Genomic DNA, 21,037 nt, shown 5'->3' with positions numbered 1-21,037 from the left:
TAATATCTTTTCTTAGAGAAGATATTTTTATTATTTTAGCTAACTTGATAGTTCTTAGAACGTATCAAGCTTTTAAAAAGAAAGAGTACTAGAATTAGAGAAGTGCTAGTTCCCAGTAGTGTGAACTAAAAGATAAGATTCCTAGAAGGCAGCAGCTGAAGCACCACATGTAAAACTCAGACCAAAAAATAAGATTGTAAAACATATCTAAAAGAAGAATTCTATAACCTTAAGTTGGTACTTTTTACAAACACCCTACAGCAAAATATTATTTCAGTAAAAAATAAAAAGAATATAACTACAATTATTTTCTATTAGGCACAGTACAATCAGGTTACTGGGAAAAGTGCCTTCTAAGAAGAACACTAAATTTCTTATTGAGCACTGTAATACTGACACCAAAGTTGCTTTAATATTCAGATTATATCAAAGTTCACAGAATGATTGACGCTGAAAGGGACCTCTGAGCCCATCTAGTTCAACCTCTCTGCTCAAGGAGAAGCATCTACAGCTGGATGTACAAGACCACATCCAAATATCTTTTGAATACCTTCAAGGATAGAGACTACATGAGCTATACAGAAAACATGTTTCCAGGCTCAGTCACCTTCACATTACTAAAAATAAGGAAAAAAAAAAAGGTTTCCTGATGCTCAGAGGTCACCTTCAAATGAAATGATAGGTGTTTTTGAGGGTTTCTGGGTCCTGAGCAATCAGGTCATTTAATGCCTAATCAGCGATCCAGAAGTATCAGCAATATGAGAAATATTTTTAGCCATTTTGAGTAGTTAAAGCTAAAGAAAACAAAAGCACTTCAAAATAACCTAATATATTCCAGGATACAGAAAGCAAGTGAGAACACAAACCAGTCAACTCTAAAAAGGTCGATCAGATCAGAAAAGCAAGCTGAGAGCTATAAATGTTATGGTTCTAAATTAAGTACAATAATTCACAAGAAAAATCTAGTGTTGCAATGGGTATAGCCAAAATAAGCCCATTCTTAAATAAAACTAATTTGATTATTTAAGGTATAATGAGCAAAACACTACTGGTATAGTTCTTACACTAATGGCTGGTACACTCACACTCATTTGGGATGTGTGTGTAGTTCTGACTACCCCACCAAAACAACCTGGTCTTTGGGCAGGGGAAAAACTAAAACTCAAATGGATCTCTATTACTTCCATTCTTTCTCTCCTGCCCTCTTTGCTCTTCAATCATAGCAACATTTTTTTCTTACCACACCACAGTAAATGTTGTCACAGAGATCCACAAGCACATCATTGGTCAAAGAGCATATTATTCCTAAAAAAAAAAAAAAACTAACAAACAAAACCAAAAAACTTTGCCATTACCCAGAAATTTAATTTTACAACTTCTACATGCTTTCTTGAAAGCTGCTTTACTCCAAATTATCTGTTATGTACTAACAGTGGAGTAATTTAGTAGATGATGGAGTTAACATGAAGATCAGACAAGACAAATGTACATGAGACTTTTTGCCTTCAAATACAAAGTTAATGAGTCATTCAATGGTTATAGCAACTGCAATTAGGAAATGGAAAAATTCCATCCTAAGGGTTCCATATAATAGAGACATGTTATACCCTTAAGTGCTGCTCACAGTGCCTTTATTTTGTAAGACTTATACTTAGGAACCATATTTCTATTTATCCTCTCTTTTATTATAGAGGCCTCTCAGAAATTCTGAAAAGCACCAAGGTTACCCTAATGCAGCAACTTAAAAAGAAACCTTCACCCCTTTTATTAAAAAAAAAGCAACATCAAATAAAACAACAACAACCCCACAATAACTGGATTAAGTAGCTTGAGTGTTTACAGCTAGAATAATAAACACAAGTTGTTCCATGAACACAAACTAGCTTTTGTTAGTTCTTGTTCAAGTGTCCTGTATCCTACTCTCTCCTCAGTAACTTCAGTTTCTTTCAGAGGACTACTTCACTGGGGAAAAAAAAACCAAAACCAAACCCTCCAACTGCAGCAGAACTTGCCCCAGTAAACTGGAATATTTGCCCACACCAGCAGGGTAGAGAACAGTGATTATATCATTTTGTCCTGTAGCAACTTTGCCTTGTCTTCACAGAGCATTGACTCTCTGGAGTCACCAGCTTGCTTGAAACCAGTAGGAATCTGACTACCTTTGAGCCTCCCCCTTCACATTTTATTTTGGCTTCTACTGGAGGTAAATTTAGAAGTTATTTTTGGAGACAGGGGAAGAAGAGGCCTGACACTCTTCATAGGCTTCATTGCCATAGAAACCAAGCTAAAAACACCCAAAAAGGAACAGAAAATGTCTGTTTCAAGGCATTACTTATGCTATGTACTTAAATGTCACCTGAAGCAGCATTTTACATTGAAAGTACATAAATAGTATCCAAGATTTTCTTTTTCCAATAGTAAGAATGTTTCACCAAACATTTAATTAAGGGACTGAGGAGAACTGGCAGTTCATTATCTCAGCCCCTCCCATGCCTCCAATGAACCATAATTTGGTAGTAGGCAATATAGTTGCTTTTGTCAACATTATGATCAAAACAATTAACAAGACCTATTAAGCCACAGAGAACTGTAAATTAGTACCTTCCCCTATTCCCTCCCTCACATTTTAAAAGTGGGTGACACTGAAATTTTTTTCCTTCATGGTTTAGTCTGTACTTGGGGTATCTGGCTGACTACATGAAGCTTCACTATAAAAAGAAAAAGTGAGAACTTTGCTATTAGACACATTACTCTTAAACTGTTAATGCCAGTATTTCAATCCCTGCTTTTGCAGCCCTCAAACTACAGTACATTACAGGCTCATATTCTCAAAAAGTATCTATGATAGGACACATAAAATTCAAAGACCAGTCGAGGAGCAACAGCTGTTCTGCCAACAATGACTCAGTCTCAAGGTAGCTACAAAAGGGTGAACAACACAGGAAAACATAATAGTTTCCTTCATATGATTTTTACCTTACACTATCTTCAGTTTCCTTCCCAGAAAAGATCTACAAAACAGTGATTCACTATTTCATTTCAGAAGAAGTTAAAATCAACACCAGACCTTTCAGCACCAAAATATTGTATAAAATACAGCCATATTTATTTTCTACTTTTACATTAATATTTTTGAAAGACATTATTCTTATACAATATCCACAATTATTCCTTCTACAATTGATTTCCTTAAGTCTGTTATTTTGTATAATTATTTCCTAAGTAATCACATGCAACATCTGAAGTCAGCTGACAGCTAACAAAGAAACATGACCCACGAGAAAGTGCTTAGAACAGAAGCTTTTACTGAGGGGATAGATTCAGATACTTTAAGTGTTTAGGCTTACCAAAATAAAAACTAAAAGTGGAAGATCTTATTATCTACTTAACACTTTTTATCTATCTACAGATAGCAACTTTATCTGACCTACAGATGTTTGCTTTCCAGGCTAATCAGAGTTTGCTTCATTTCTGATGAACTGACTGATTGTACAAGAGTGGTGGTATAAACAAGTTATTCAATTATAAAATAATAAAAAAAAAACAGAGGAAAAGGATATAACAAGATAGCTGTTATCACCTGTACCAAAAACGCACAAGATTAGAATGATGGTCTCTGATCAAGTGCATTGAAGTAGCACAAGCTAATTCTAGCCACAGTGTACAAACACCACTCAATTTCTTACCTGATTTTACACTTCAAAAGCTGATCTTTACTTCTTTCATAAAATATGATTATGGAAATCAGTATATTATAAAATTATTGCAGCACAATTAATTTCAACAGCATATTGCACATATTTTTAAAATCCTTTTTCTTTTAAACATGTTTTTTTTTCACTCTGCTTACATAATTTCTTTAGTGTAGCAAAAAATTATGTGGGGGATACTGCCATACAAGTTAAAAACAAAACAAAATCTCAAACAACTAGCCAGCTTTCTTGTCCTGTTTCTTTTAATACCTTTATTACCAGCTCATCTTGTCAAAATGTGACTTTTAGGTAAATTTTCACAGTGATGGCTCTGTCTGGGGCACCACAGAGCTACAGAAAATTCTCATTAGCAATCATAAATTACAAAGCACTTTAAACACATCCGTCTTTCTACCTTTCAAATGAAATTACGTTTTCAAAGAGGTTTTGCCTCGTCCAGTTTTGACCTTACACTGACGAGTTCCTGGGTTCTTCCAAGCTGTATTGAAACTAATACAATACACCAAAATTACATGATGTTGGACCTAAAATTTTGCTTCAAATAAAACTGTGGAGACAGCCAAGTAGATCATCTGAGTTCAACCTTTATATGCAAAACAGTCATTGATGCACTTTCTTCAAAAAAAGAAACACTCTTGGCAACTAAGATTTATCTTCTTCACTCGGTAGAAGTTACTTTGGTCTTCTAGTATCAATTATTCAGATTATGACAAAAGGCCAACTAAAAATATCCATTTATTGCAGCTTCTAGCATTGGAGGGAAATGCATGACAGACTCAAGATTGCCAGTGTAGTGCACAAAAAGAACTCTGAAATTTCTGCATTAGCTTCATGACATATTCCATACTGGTACACACACATATTTATTCCACAGAAACCATAACATTGCAAATATGATAGGTGCAACAAACAGTGGCTTAAAATAAAAGCTAGTCTCTTCAAAAAGCTAACAGGGAGCTTTTCACATCTGTGTTTCAACTGATGCTTTCATTTGCTGAAAAATTCAAGTCCTTTTACACTTGCCTACTGGTAGTGATTTCTAAGTCTGCAATAAACTGCTCTCTACAAATGAGGCATGAAAGCAGAGATCTCTTGCTACATAAAAATAACTTCAACAAATACAGGCTGCAAATTTAATGCTTGTTTTATAACCACATACTGCATTTTTCAGCTTTACTAGTCTAAAAATAAGATTTATTTATCTGTAAATAGCAAAATCTTAATCTTGGGATTGTCAAGGCAAAAAAAAAATCTTGAAATAAAATTTGATTCTGAACCCATTAGAAAAACACTTCATGATGTTTCTGTTTTCTGAATGCCACCTACTTGTATCAATAACTCATACTATCAGCTACTATGTTTTTGTTTTTAGAAAAAAAAATGTAAAACCGATATCATTAAACCATTATCACCAAGAACAGAATCACAGAATGATCTGTGTTGGAAGGAAGCTTAAAGATAACATAGTTCCAAATTGCCCCACCAGGGACAAGGACACCTTCCACTAGGCCAGGCTGCTCAGAGCCCACTCCACCCTGGCCTTAAACACTTCCTCACATGGGGTGCTCACAGCTTCTCCACACAACATGTTCCAGTGCCTCACACCCTTCACAGGAAACCATTTCTTCCTATATCTAACACAAACCTACCCTCCTCCATTCTCCCTTGTCCTATCACTGCATCTCCTTGTAAGAAGACCCTCTCTGGCTTTCTTGCACAGCCCCTTTAGGGACAGTAAGGCTTCCATAAGGACTCCCTGGAGCCTTCTCTTCTCCAGACTGAACAATCCAAACTCACACAGCTTTTCCACATACAAGAGCAGCTCCATCCCTCTGATCATTTTGGTGTCTCTCCTCCAGACTCACTCCAACTCACTCCATGTCCTTCCTGTGCTGGGACCCTAACCCTAACCCCACCCAGAGCTGATGCAGCCCTGCAGATGGGCTCTCACCAGAGCAGAGCAGAGCAGAGGGGCAGAATCCCCTCCCTGTCCCTGCTGCCCACGCTGCTTTGGATGCGGCCCAGGACACGTTTGGTTTCTGGGCTCTGAGTGCCCATGGCTGGGTCATGCCCAGCCTCTCACCCACCACACCCCCAAGCCCTTCTCAGCAGGGCTGCTCTCCATCTGTTCATCCCCAGCCTGTGTTTGTGCTTGGGATTGCCCCAACCCAAGCACAGGACCTTATACACTGGGCCTTGTTGAAATTCATGATGTTTGCCCCCACCCACCTCTCAAGGTCCTTCTGGGTGGCATCCCTTCCCTCCAGCATGTCAACCACACCACAGAGCTTGGTGTCACCAGCAAACTTGCTGAAGGCTAAGATCAATCAGCTCTGATTCAGGTCACTAGTAGCCACTGAAAAATCAAAACTAAACCAAATAATCTGTAATTACACTTAGAGAATAATTTTAAGAGCAGAAGAGCTAAATAAGTCTTTCTGCAAAACAAATGTTTTAGTTTTCTTGTTTATTTGGAAAAAAAAACATACCCACAACAGCTTTTTGAAAGTAATATTTCACAGTTTTCACAGTTTTCTAGAATACAAGGATTATTGAGAAAATAGGCCAAAGTACAAACCACATTGTACTTTAACTTACTAGCTTTCTCCACAGTATCAGGTTTTTTTTCTCCACAAATAAGGTAGTTTACAACATGCTTTTTTCTTCAAATGTGTGTTTTAACACGAATCTCCCATGAACCCATGCAGACCAGCTAGCAGGAAGGCAACTATTTCCAGTTCTCTACCAAATGCATGCTCTGCTGCAATATAGTCCTGGCCACAGTCACAAGCCCTCCAGAGAAACACCATCCTCTAAAGACTGGTGAACCTTAAGATCAATAAACACTGAACTACTAAGCAATTGAGCTTAGAAGGCATTTCAGTAAAATGGAGAAGTATAGAAATTTTCAGCTACTTTTTCCTTTTATGTATTCAAAACTAAGAGATCAAATCTGATTAGAATTTTTGACTGCACAGAACAGATGCACATAATTTTCTTTTCCTCACCATCCCATCACTTGGCAAGCATCAGCCATCCAACGCCCAGATCTAGCAGTACCCCCTTCATGATAACCAAGTGGGTTGGCATGTTGTTTGTTTCTGTTGTTTTTGGTTTGTTTTTTTTTTTTTTTACAAGGCATCTCTGCAGAAAGTTTTCAACAATAGTTAATATGTCAGAAGGTCAAAGGTGTAAATCTGCACTAGAAGCAGGAAAGCTGACAGAAGTCCATTGCTGCCATTCCACAGCTGTGTGGAAATACCAAGTGTGTCTGTTAAACAGGGATTAGATACCATGGAAACCCAGAACCTCTGGAGGAAAACTTCAACTGAAAAAGAAACGAAAAGAAGCCAGAGATTTATACTGAATGTTGTTGGAAATAAGTTGCCAAAAGAATGGCTTTTCTACCACAGCGAACTTCCTTGTGCAAAAATTAACTAATCTGTAGCAAGTGAAAGTGCTTCACATGTATTTAAGCAACGCTTAAATTATCTTAGTACTCTTTTAGCTAGGGATCTTTAGGCTATTGAATTTTTCAAGGTTTTTTAAAAGAGTCTTATAAATCTGATTTAAAAAAAACGACTAAATAAAACAATGGTGATCAGGACTTTGTGAAGGAAAAGAAAATAAAAACATTATAATGTATGTGTAGATAGAGCTACACAGACGTGTCTCTCTGTCCATCCCAACAACCACCTCACTTTTAACATTTTATATGTATTATAATTCAGATTTAACCAATTAATTACACATTTAGAAGCACGACATACAAAGCTGCATTCATTCCCTATGGCTTTTATTGAGATGTATTCCTTCTAATCCCTCCCATTAACAGTAAAAGTAGAGGCATTGGTGAATATGAGAACATATCTGGTGTGAATGAGTGAACTCTTCTGGAAAAGTAAATGTTCTAAGACTAATGATGCTAAAAGTATGGTCTTATTCTTCAAAGTATATCCATTTCTATCCCCTTTTCTTGAAGGTTTCTTGTCTACTAAAGAATAATGCCACAATAATTTTGAATACTGGAATTTTGGTATGATCCCAACAGATCCATGCTTCATATTCATTGTAAAATTATAAACTGGGCATTGTTTCCTAGGGTTCTTTGTATTACATAGTTATAGGAATTAACAGAGAAATGTGCCAACAAAAAGCTGATATGACTAAATACTAATAAAAACAATGTCTGGGACCAACATTTTCAAATCTTCACACATGATATAAAAAAATTTCTAGGAAAAAGAAGTTGTTAAAAGCTTACTCTAAAGCTTGTACAGAATGAGGTATTGCAACTCTGACCTACTCCAGAATGTAGAAGCTACTAAAAACATTACCACCTATCATGTAGCCTTCTGTTTGTCAAATAGTAACTTGAGAATAGCTTGAGGAACTGGTTTAATCTATAAACAAAGTATAAAATGAGGTTTTCCTCCTTGAACACTTTCTAGATAGAAGAAACTCAGTAACAAAACAGAAGCATGCTACCGAGACCAGAGGTCAGTCTAAGGGCGTGTTCTGTCTCCAACACAATCATCAGTACACCAGCCTTAATCACTTCTCTGGCAACCATTTTCCTCAGATTCCCCAGTACGCACAGCAGCTCCATTGCAGCTGGTGAAGTGTACATCTCTGCCTATTCCACTTGCATCTCTTACAGATTTGATGCATGGGAGTTTGTTTTCTTGAATCTGCTGGTACAATCTGCCTGTACAATCTTGTGTATCAAAAAAATGCATATGTTTGTTTCTCCTGTGTACTTTCTTTTCTAAATCACACATCAGTGAACACTCTACAATTTTAATATTGCACAATTTGGTGAATAACAGCTCCACAACTGCTTTTACCCACTGCCTTGGTGACTCTGCAGGTGTTAGTCACTTCAATTACCGCCACTTATTTCAGAGTACTTTCAAGAAGTCCACTTCCCCTTCCTTTCTGTAGCTCCCCTTGTGAGCAACCAAAACTGTGGACAGTACCCAACACAAGGGCAGGTCTTGTGTCTCATGCAATACTTCCTGTTCATTCTCCCTGTACTCCCTAATGATGGACAGTGCTGCATCAGGATTTGCTGGCAGCTGCCACTAACCAACAGCTTCAGCAAACCACCAGTCACAGGTCATGTCTTGACTCAGCAGCAGCTTTATAGAATCAGAACAGAAAGTAGATCCTGGTCACTCTTAAGTCACATAGAACACACACAACATGAAAACTGTAGAAGTAGAGGGAACAGCCTGTAAAATCAGGAAACATCACCAAGAGCAGACTCAATATTCAACAATTAGTTCAATTTCCATTTTAGCTTCCATTCATTTGGGCTGCAAAATTCAATGTTGATTGAAAATGCTGAATATTACTCTAAATGTTATACATATTTCAGTTAAATTACAATGAGAGAGCTTAAGAACAAAAACGTCTTAAAGACAATGCAGGAGGATGCTAACATGATAAATTTATTTTAAGAGGGAATAACAAAGATGAAGAAGACTCTCTTCCTGGAAATGTATTATGGAAACTGAACTGCAGAAGCAGCATACAGTTTCACCTCAAGCCTCTGATTTGAAAGAAGTAGGGAAAAAAGGGCTCAAGTGTCCGTCTCCTGTACCATGCATAAGTGTTGTTGAAAATTTTTCAGAAAAAATATGAAGAACTTAAAAAGTCTCAAGATTATTGACAAACCAGGAATATTATGTATTACATGTTAGCATGTGTACTTAAATAAAGCCAGCCTAGCAAAAGAGTTTCCTACTCAACAATATGGCTCAGTAGCCCAACATGAAATCATTAATTAAAAAAAATATAAATCACAGGACACTATTAATCAATAAGAGCAAACTCTATTCTTATTAGCAGGTCAGTCATGCTTGGCTTTTTCAGTATAACCCCTTTTCTTAGTAACAGAAATGGAGTAGTTGAGCTCATCAACTTACAGAGATAATACAGACAAATTTTGACAGCTTAAAAAAACACACATACACAACACCAGCTGAACACACTTACTGTGAATTTCAAGAACAGGCTCTTGTGAAAATATTGTCATTTTGATTTGCAACTCACACAATACTTATAAACACTCAGGGTCCTTCCTTTAAAAAAAAAAGCATGTTTAGGTCTCAACAGATAGTTGGGAATTTTTTCAACACTACAGTTAAAGAGTGCTGACTGTGCATTTCAAAGCAATCCAGCAAAATATGTGGCACAAAGGACCATTCTCTGGACCTCTCAATTGCCAGCGAGATAATGCACACACCTGAAAGCAGGCACTTTCCAGCAGGTTGGTTGATTATAAGGCAGCTAAACAAAACAAAGCACACAAGAGGCACACAAGAAAGGAACATAAGCCACACTGTTCAACATCAGCTGTGGCCCAGCACTGCAGGGATTTAGTGGCCAGCTCCTTTATTTGAATTATGCACTCATTCTAGAATTTGGAACAGATTTCAAGGAGCAAACAGCTTGTGCAAGTCTTTTTTCCTAACCATGTATTCCATGTATTTGATGCAAGTCAATTTTATGACCACAACTCTGGAGATTCAATTAAGAGCCTTAAAGCTTCAGTACATTCCTTGAAAAATACCTTAAGGACTGCTTCTGGTAAATTTCAAGATACAATAATTGATTCCTAAGTACCACAATCAAAATGGACAATTGGCCTCAGTATCAGCCAAGACCTCAAACCCAATTGTTTCATGTTTTACCAAAGGCATCACTTATTCCTCAAAGATGACAAGTGTTAATTAAACTAACCATTGCCAAAGCAATGTTTGTCCACCAGCTTGCACCACTTCAAAAGAACCCTAAACTTCTTTCCTGCAGGAAAGAAAGAACTGCTACTATAAGTACCCTCTTTTCAATAACCTCTCTTCAAGGCCCTTTCCTACATTATCTTTTCAGATTAATCAGGGAAAAGCAAAAGCATGTTCAATAGCTGAATCTACATATGCATCTTTATCAAGGACAAGGACTCTGACCTCCCCTACAAGAACAATGAGTGAACATTTATAGGATTACTTTCAACAGGTAAATATTGCTCAAAGCTAAAATGGACAAACCATGTTTGTGAATATGTTAAGTTACCCTGCAATAGTGGGGAGACCAACTTTTTCTTCATTTTTTTACAAGAAATGCACATTTTATAAGAAGGTGCTGCCAAGCACCTAGTAACTAAAGAAAAATAAAGATGGGTTTACAAAGAAAAATAAAGCAATATACAGCTTATCGCAGATATTATTTCGTCTACATCACTCAAAGTTCAGAGGACTTTTTAAAAATTGTTCTGTGGATTCCAAACACAGCTGGAGGTACAACCATGGATGAGGTTGGGGGGCATGACTCAATATCTAATGTTTTGGCTATGAAGTGGTTGAGGAGTAAGTTAGACTATCTCAGTTTTAGGCTAATCGTAGCCTACGATAATGGAAACAATACCTAAGTATTGTAAGTGGAATAAAGAGTTACATGTTAGAATGGAAACTTATTTTTCACTTTCACTGCAAATCAGACAAGCTCTGAGTGCGGGCTGTGCCTGACAAGACTTAAGCACAAACCAGAAAAAGTTAGTCATTCTCATTAAAAAACACAGCTGGTGAAGGGGGTGCCCAATTTACTAAAATCAGCTACTTGTGACAGTACTTGCCCAGGAAGTGGGAGACCCAAGCCTGAGGCAGATCAAACCCACAGCCTTGGCTCTGCAGTAGTTCAGTTTCAGTAGGAAAAGTTGGCAGTGCCTCTCCAACTTTATAAGTCGCCAATTTTTTTCATTCTTTTTTTACTCAATCTCTTAGGATTGCTTTTCTTCATTTGAAAATGGCTTCCCTGATTTGAGTGTACTGGTATATGTTCATTCCCGTTTTCAAAATAGCTAGATATCTAGAGGGAGATTTGAGGCTATGAAACTTCAGAAAACACTGGAATCTATGACTAAGTTGAACACTGAGGTCTCACAAAGTTAAGTATGACAACATTACCGGTTGCCACATCTTCCTTGTTTTGTCCACACTGTCACAGGGAAGAAAATTTCAAAATATGCCTGTAATTAGCCATTTGTCAAAAATAACTCATTTTCCCCATCTAGAAGACTACTACTAACATTTTGTATTAATGCAGTGCTTGACTTCTGAGGTTATCCTGATGTGGTCCCTACTACATTTTTCAGCTACAAACGAGTTGAGAGAAGGCTTACAGCTTCTCCTTTTTCAAGTACCACAGAAAGAACATCTAGTTTGGCCATAACACAGCTGACTTCTGCTCAGAATCCTGCTATTTGAAGTAATTTTATTCATGTTACTGAACTTTTCTAATATGATTAGAAAATTTACTAGATGTGACACACAGGCCACAGCCTTTTTACATTATGTGACTTCATGTCACTGCACAAATCAGGTACCTCCTTTTTCAGGCTTCATGCATCTTTCAAGAACCTAAAAATCCCCCTGTTTCACAAGATGGGCTCAGCCACACCAAGATCTCGCTGCCACTAGAAAGGTCAGTCCTGCTCCCAGCCTCTCCTCCTGTGCTACCTTTGCACAGATCCAACCTTAGATTCTGGCCTACCAAGACCTTTGGTGAAAAACCTGAGTGGAGTAACCCAGGTACACTTTGCTGCTTTTACTCTTTTTTTTTTTTTTGCTCAGTATGGTAAAACTTATGAAACTAAGCCAATTTGTGTGCAAAATTGCTTAGGTCATTCTATGCCCACATCAAAATGAAAGGTCACTGCCCACATAAAAACCCAGAAAGTTATTGTAACCACTGATATTCCAGGGTACCAGTGAGCCAGGGTTTCCTCCTATGAATCAGCTGCAGTGCAGGGTGTTATGTCTGTGGCCCTCCAAGAGATTAAAAAATCAGATAGTAACAGCAAAACACAGCTAAACAGACCTGCTTTAAATGTATACAAAAAATATTGTATTTGTCCAGTACCTCAGCACCTTTACTTAGAAGCCACATATCGAGAGACTTGAAATTTATTTCCTTGTCCATATAAAATGAGAAAGTACTAATAAATTTAAATAAAAAGTGAAAAAAAAAGTAAAATGTAGTCCTTTAAGTATTAACTGCATCCCTACTGTATCTGTGAATGTTTCAACAGTTATAATCTTTCTTGTTTGTAGCAGGAATCTTCTGTAAAAATAGCAAAAGATGTTTACAAAAATATTAAAGCTATTCATTCAAGAGAGAAACTACTGTTTAATAGACAAATTTCTAACAGGTAAGTGCTGCAAAAATAAATTTAAAAATTTAAATGGCTAATATTACAGCCCAAAAAATAACTAAGATGCAAGGACAGATCATTGTCTGAAGGCACCATTTACCTAATTTCAGGAGAGTCTCATTTGCTTTTTAAACCATTAAAAGTCTAATCTAGGTGTTTCATATGAAAAAGTCAGTGCAATGAATAATTGTATCTTCTTATGATTGAGGCTCCTACCTCTAAAAATATCTGTGCAACTATCACAAGTAAGCAACTGTAACACTTATCAGTTAATGCATCTTTCCTCAGTACTTTTCAGTATTGTAAACTTAGTGCTCCAGATGTAGAATTTTATCTTCCCATTATGACATCACCCCATATCTGTGGAAAGCAGCAGAATTTCCCTAAGCTAGCTTGAGCTGTTCAGTAACACCAATTACATAAGAGTTTTCCTAAGACAATAAATACTGTAGAAAATACAGTAGATATATAGATATAAGCTAGCAGTCTTACATCAAAGCCATAGAATTACCTACATTTGGGAGTTTATTTGCTAATCACTATTAGGCTCAGTCCCTGGAAGAGAAAGAAGGAAGAGATTTTTTTTGTTCATATTTCCTGCATAGGTTGACTTTCATAAGAGTTACAAAGACAACTTGACTTTGATCAAGGTTTTTAACTAAATAACATTGGGAGAGTAAAGAGTCAGTGACAATAGAGGTAACAGATACAGAAAATAAAGCCTTATCTTAGTTTGTTTTTTGCTATAGTGTTTACAGAACAAATTTTCATCTCTTAGCCCCATTTCTATAAGCACACACAACTTATACAAGACTAAGATCCCTTTTAAAAAGCCACAATTTCTTTATCCCTGCATAGTGCCATACAACAGCAGGCTGCCATCAGAGTCTTGCCTCAACCATCACTTACAAATCCCACCAAAACCAAGTGCCACAGAGGCATGGCAAGTTCAGTAACAGCTGAAGTGACATTGTGGAGAGCTGCCTTTGGCCCCACCCAAATCGGTTTGCTACCTTCCCATTTTAGCATTTACCTGTTTAGCTCTGACCAAACCCTAAGTCAAAGACTCAAGACTACCTGACCCCAAACTTTAATCAAGAAAGACTGGTTATTATAATTCATGAGCAGTACAGCTTGTAAGTCCAATTTCTGTGCCTAAATCACTCACATGCACACGAAGTCTTCCCTCATGACTCAGTTATCTGGAAAGCCACATTTCTAAGTAAAAAAAGCAAGCTTCAGCTTTAAAGCCTAGCTGCTCTCTCAGCTTTACGTGCTGCAGAAAACAGCTGCATTTCCTCCTCTTTGTTCCAGTACAGATTCACAAAGCATCATTCCAATCACTTTTTCTGCAAACAGGCTGGACTAGAAGCAGACATTTCAGACAAGATGGTAATGCTATTAAGGTCAGATGACAAAGAATTAGAAGGTAAAAACAATCAGGAGAATGACTACTGAAGAATTTTTATTATAATTTTCCTAAACTTGATGCCTTATCCAACAAAGAGCAGAATAGGGAAAGAAATAGACAAAATACAACAATAAGTAAATGATACAGCTGTAACTGACTTTTACCTGCAAGGAATGTTAAATGTAAAATTTAAGATACATTCACCAACAGGAATGCAGTCATTCAAGTGACTAAGGAAAAGAAAAAAGGAAGTAAAGCAAGACAACAAAGGTTGGCTAATTTACTTCTAATGTCATACTCCTGCAGGGAAGCATGACAAATTCTTACCCATCAATTATTTGTCTTTTTGCCCTATGAAGAGAGACAAAACAGGAGGGCCAGAAAGCAATACAAATCACACATGCCCGCGGCAGAGAGTTACGTAATGCTGACGTACTGCCTGCTCTTTGCTCACAACACTTACTTTGCTGCAATTCCAAGTACCAGCTTTTAACAGCTGCCCGGTTTGAACACTTCTAACTGCTTTGTAAATAAAATGCAGACACACAAAGAAGAACAAGATACAGAATGAAGCTTTAGAGCTATTTCCAACAGAGATAAAAATAAGAAAAGCGGAGGGTTAGCTTTATGATGAGACATTTTCTGTTTCATAAGAAAATGTCATAGAACTGGCTTTTTGTGCTAAAACTCAAAACTAAACTGCCTGCCAATCTACAGCCTTTTAATTTAACTAACTTGAAGAAACCACAAATAAGAAGAGAAAGATAGCTCCTTCAACTTCGCTGAAGTGCTACTACCAGGAAACACAAGGCAGTAACTTTTTGATAATAAAACACACCTAGAAATCTCTCTATTTAGAAAAGAACTTGCCCTGAATAGACTCAAACTGATTAGCTAGAAGTAAAGGCAGAATAGGTACAAGCAGGGCCAAAAAGTATTTATTACTAATCATGGGAGAAAGAAAAAAAACCCAAAACAAATAAAAAAATAGTGTACACAGCAGAACTGGCCAGATCTCACAAAACTCAATTCATAAAACATTTATAAAATATGGTATTAGCCATATTAAGTCATCTTTTTTTCCTACATTTTGTCTTTAAAAACTAGGACAGAACCATAAAATCTGCAATAATCTATTGCTCAGTACCTATCATAGCCATTATGTAAGCAAATACATCACAACACTTGAGAGCACATGCTTCAATAATCAGCTGCTAATTAAGTATATCTGCAATTGCCTTGGTCCTTCCTTTCTCTGACCCAAAACAGTAAGTAAACAACATTACAAAAATCTCAGTCTTCAGCAGTCAGATATAACAAAGAAACCAAAACAATATGCTCCTTCCTATGGGGCAGTAATCAGTAAGGCTGTATTTTAAACTCTGGAGCACAGCAGACTGATTTATAACAAATGACTACACAATTTAATGTACACAGCAAACTGAGGAAGCCAACTCATGCAGACAAACATTAAGCTAAGCCCTTTTGGAAGGCCACACCAAATAGTTTTTACCCAAAGGTGGGCATCAGCACCATCACTGGAAGTTCCTAACAAGCATAAGAAAAAAATATTACAGAGACAAATTATTTCTTCATGTGTTGGGGTTTTTTTTACTCCTTTGAGTAACTAAATTAAAGTTTCCCTTCTACCTGTCTGACCTCTAATAACATATGGTCTTTCAAGGCCTCTTAAAACATGCCCAGGTTACCTCAGGCCTCGAGGAAGATAGTGTTTGTAGGCTCTTAAGAAAATGCTCTGCCAGCATTTTTCTTCTCTGTTGCAGAGAAGAAGGAATGACTTTAGGACTTCTACTGATTTCAAGTTATGGAAGCATAGTGCCAGAAAAAAAGCAGCTGGTGACCAACTACCACCCTAAAGGAATACGTCACAGGGTGTGTGGTGAGTTCATCACCTCTATGACAATCCCTGTATCTAAGTGCCCAAAAGCATACAGAAATTTACAGTGCTGTAAGACTATCAAAATAAATATTCCAACTATAATAAAAGTGTTTCCTATTATTTTTTCTTAAATCATAACCTAGGAACAATCTGAATATAAATACCACTATTTACATATGGACAGACATAAGTGTGATTACTTCTGTGGACATTCTTTTCACTACTCAAGCTGTAAAACACAAACACTAAGATAAATAATTTAGGATTTAGCTAGAAGACTGCAGTAGAAATTTGAATCACAGAGAGTAACAAAGATTTCAGACTTCTTTATCTTTATATTCATAGCAAAGCTATTAAGTACAAGGAGTTTAAGGATAAAATTTAAACTTTTGAGGAGACTGACTTCACCTAAGTCATTTTTACACCAAATAATCACGAAAGTTTACATATTTTGAGTATAATTGACCTTAAGCTCATGACTGCAAGATTTATGTAAGTGACATTAAACTGATGACTGCGAGAAACAAACAAGACAATTAATTCGGGCAGGATAAAAATCTTTGTATTCTAAATTATTACTTCCATGATTAAGTTCAGGAGCAAAAGAAAAATTGGTCTCAGTGACCCACAAAGCTGCAGACCGTTCTTGAGAAGAGCCTGTTCGTGCATGAGCATACACACACAAACACACTGAAGGTCAGCCTTCTCCCTGCATTTCACACTTCCCTCCTTCCCTCTAATCTTCACACAGGCCTTGCACTCCATCCCTGTGCCAGACATCTACGGGCTTTTAGAAATCTCAAGGTTTCAGCTGTTCGCTCCGTGGCACGTACTGAGCCGAGACAAGGACCCCTGCCCCTTCCTCTCCCGGCCGCTCCGCACCGGCGCGCCCCGCTCTCCTCCCCGGCCGCGCTCTCCCGGGAGCCGCCATCCGCTCCCGGCCGGGGGAGGCGCCCAGGAAAATCCGCCGAGCCCGGGCCGCGACCGGCGGCCGCGAAGCCGGCGGGAGGGGAGAGGGAGGCCGGCAAAGGCGGCTTCCCGAGCAGGCCGGGCAGCCGCCCCCTCCGAGGCCGGGGCTACCGGGGGGGCGAGGGAGGCAGCCCCCGCCGCCCGAGCAAGGCCCGGCTGTCAGAGCCTCTCCGTGGGACGGCCCGCGCTTGGCTCCGGCCCCGGTCCTGGTCCCTGCCAGACCCTCGCCCATAGGACCCGAGAAGCGGGGGCGGGGGAAGGGCGCCCCGGTCGCACCGTGCCCGCCGGGCCGGCCCGAGGGGCGGGGGAAGGCGAGCGGGGCCTCGCCAGGGACTCCGCACTCACCACTTGGTAGCGGCTGACGGGCTGGTGGTGATCCATCCTGGCCGCCCGCCGACACGCACGGGCGCGGCCGCAGCTCCTCCGACCTGGCGCCGCGTAGCTCGGTCGGTCGGTCCTTCCCTTCTTCCTTCCTTCCTTCCCCCGCCCGTTCGCCCGGCGCCGCCGCCGCCCGGCCCGGCCCTGCCCCGTTGCGGCCGCCCCCCGCCCGCCCCCGCGGCGGTGGAGCGGCCCAGGCCCCGCCCCGCCGGGAGCCGCGCTGGCTCGGCCCGGGGGGCTGGCTCGGCCCGGGGGGCTGGCTCGGCCCGGGGGGCTGGCTCGGCCCGGGGGGCTGGCTCGGCCCGGGGGGCTGGCTCGGCCCGGGGGGCTGGCTCGGCCCGGGGGGCTGGCTCGGCCCGGGGGGCTGGCTCGGCCCGGGGGGCTGGCTCGGCCCGGGGGGCTGGGCGTGCGCGCCCTCCGCCCTCGGCCGCTGCCCAGGCCGCGCTCAGGTCGGGCGCTTCTACCGCGGCTGCCGGGAGCGGGTGTTCGTCGATCACCGCTCTTCGCTCGGCAGCAGTGTTCTGTGAGGCTGTTACATCCCAAGCCCAGGCCTTGCCTGGATATTTATCGCTCTTGATCACCGCAGGGCAAGAAGAAGTACAATATGGCACAGAAGACATACTGGGGACCCGGAGAGCGATTTTGAATTGGCATCTACCTAAAGTGATTAAGAATGCTGAGCCCGTTTGCCTGCTGTTCTTGTGAAGGCAAAGCACCGTTCTGTGGCAAGGAAATGTGGTTTTCCTCTTCTCTCTTCTTCCTAAAACTAAATATTCAGATGTTTATGACCTCCTGGAGTAAAACCAGTTAAAAACGCCCACACCCATAAAGGTGTATGGGATGAGACTGGCTCATTTCTAGGTTCCCGAACTGCCAGATGTGTAGCTGTGGCACGCAACAACTTCAAATAGCCGGAGATTCATCTCTTGGCTGCAGCGGAGAGGAGCGTTCGCGAGTGCTGCTCTGTAGCCGATCTGCAAGGCAAATGCCCTCGCAATGCTGGCTTCTGGCTTCACTAATGGCCGGCACGCAGAACCTCATCCTGCAGCTCAGGTCATCGTCACCTTTCCGCAGCTGCCTGCTGACCTGAGCAGCAGGGTGAGTGTTCCTGTGCAGGCAGCCATCCCTGCCGAGCGGGGTGAAGCCGCTCCTGTGGGAGGGCAGGGAAGTGGAGCGAGCTCCATTGTTGGAGTTATGTTTCTAGATGGGGGTGGGAGTGAAGATAGGCAGGATTATAAGGGAGGAGGAGGTGGAGGCGTGAGACGTTGTGTGTGTGCCTGGGACCTTGCTTGCAGCCCATACCGGGCTAATGCAGCAGTTACTAAAGCTATCCAAATGAAAAGAAAAACGTGTTTGGAAAGTTCAGGCCTATTCTGTTGGTTGCATTTGTTTTGTTTCTTTACAACTGTGTTGCACATCAAAAGCATCAGCAGTTAGGAAACAAAGCTGGTTAGAAATGGATGGGATTCTATAGGTAAGAAAGGAATTAATATTATTTTCCTAACAGGATTTTCTCCTATTCCTTCATTATACATAATAAGTGTTTAATTATTCTGTCCTTTAAGGAACAGTTATTAGTAAAGGTCATCTTGAGTTTAAGAAAGTTTGTACAGAGTATTGCAGCGTTTCAGTTACCAAACCCTCTTAATTATATTTCCAGATTTCACGGGACATGGAAATTGGACCATTGGTGTAATTAGTTTAACGTCTTTTCTGTCGTTAGCAACAATTATCTCCAAAGCAAACTTTTTCTGAAGTGCTGCATGTGACATCTCAGCTCAAGAAGTTGTCACCTGATCTCCATGGCTTTTTAAGTGCTGTGTCTCAGCTCTGCCATACAATCCTAGAAATTCCAACTAGTTAAGAGCTGCCAAATGGAATTTGACACTGCAAATGCTGGAATACAATTGAGTGACCATTTATTAAGATGAATTCAGTTTTGAACTCGTGCAATTTATGTCTTTTAAGGGAAGAAAGGACAATAGGTGAGAACCAAAGTGCATTTAATAGGAAAATTGGAAAATATTCCATAGCGCTTGGGAAAAGAGTCAGCAGAGGCAGGAGCAGATTCAGTAGAGATAATACAGTTGTGAGTGGAGAGGGAGTTTCATATTTAGGGACAAATTTTGGATGGATGGTCTAGCTTATATACAGAGACCAAACTTCTTTTACTTCAGGAATATAAGTGTAGTTATGGGACTTATAACAAAGCAGGCCATGTGACCAATTTAGGCTTTAAATATGCCTTCTTTTGATTCTCATTCTTTCTGGAACATCAAAATATAAAAACAGATAATGCAATTTTTTTCAGACCTGTATATTTTCAAAAAAGTGTTATCTGCATTTTTTAATTTAACTGTCTGATCCCAGAGGTTTTTACTATGGCATAATATTAATCTATAATTCAAAGCAATTAGCAAACACTAAGGTTCCTTAAAATCATAGAACCACAGAATGGTTGGGGTTGGAAGGGACCTCTGGAGGCCATCTGCTCAAGCTGGGGATACCTGGAGCAGGCTGCCCAGGACCATAAGAGAATGGAGTCTCCACAAATCCTCGGGACAACTTAAGTGCTCAGTCACTCTCACAGTAAAAAAAATTCCTGATGTTCAGAGGGAGCCTCCAGCCTCTGTGTGGGCCCATTGTGCTGGTTTTGACACTGAGCACTGCTGAGAAGAGCCCGGCTCCATCTGCTAAGCAGCTTCCCTTCAGGTATTTGTATAAATTGATGGGATCCCCCGTGAGGCATTTCTGCTCCAGGCTGCAGGGCCCAAGTCTGGAAGACTTGCTTCACAGGGAAGATGCTCCAGTCCCTTCATCACCCTCATGGCTCTTTGCTGGACTCTCTCCCATGAGTCCACATTTCTTCTGTACTCTCTTGTACAGAACATATATTGAATGTAGGATATGTGTCTTTCAGAAGTGCTAGGACTTTATTACTTAGATGAACAAATCATGTGGACTGTCCTATTGAGTAAAATCCTTGAATGCTAGTTTTAAGATTTACTTTTTTTGTTTTGACCTTCTTAAACCTTAGCAGGCCTGCCATAACAGTAATGGTTAGGACTATATTTTTGATCCTGAAAATATTGTTTTTCTGTCAAAGAACTGTATTTAAAGAAACAGAAATAGTGCTCTAAATAGCATGTAATCAAAATAGTTTCAAATTTACATTTAAAATGAAGTATTGCTTCAGACAGTTTTTTTAGGGGAAAAAAAAAAAAAACCTTAATTGCTGTTAGTCAGCAAACTTACAATAGTTTAAACTTTGTTCCACCATGAAAATGAGCCAAGAAAAGATTCTTGGTAACAACAGCTCTTGCAAGCCCAGTTCTGTGAAAAGTTGTCTTGAAGGATGGCATCTGAACTCAGACAAGTCTGAACTGCACAAAGGCAAGGACTGTTAGAAATTTTAATCGTGTTTTTCATTCATTATTCAATCAATGGCCAGC

At 39.8% G+C, this 21,037-nt stretch overlaps 1 protein-coding gene across 2 annotated transcripts in view; it reads right to left on the bottom strand.

Moving 5' to 3' along the window:
* The window catches only part of NDFIP2 (Nedd4 family interacting protein 2), a 45,362-nt gene extending 27,636 nt beyond the window's left edge, over positions 1–17,726 (bottom strand). For both annotated transcript variants that reach the window (XM_066545096.1, XM_066545097.1), the window contains exon 1: positions 17,553–17,726. In XM_066545096.1, coding sequence (XP_066401193.1) covers positions 17,553–17,588 — 36 coding nt within the window. In that variant the 5' untranslated portion in view covers positions 17,589–17,726. The remainder of the gene's footprint in view (positions 1–17,552) is intronic.
* Between the last annotated feature and the right edge of the window lie 3,311 nt (positions 17,727–21,037).

Source organism: Molothrus aeneus, chromosome 2 (assembly GCF_037042795.1).
Source record: "Molothrus aeneus isolate 106 chromosome 2, BPBGC_Maene_1.0, whole genome shotgun sequence".
Taxonomy (NCBI): domain Eukaryota; kingdom Metazoa; phylum Chordata; class Aves; order Passeriformes; family Icteridae; genus Molothrus; species Molothrus aeneus.
This window is presented reverse-complemented; position numbering and strand designations above follow the sequence as displayed.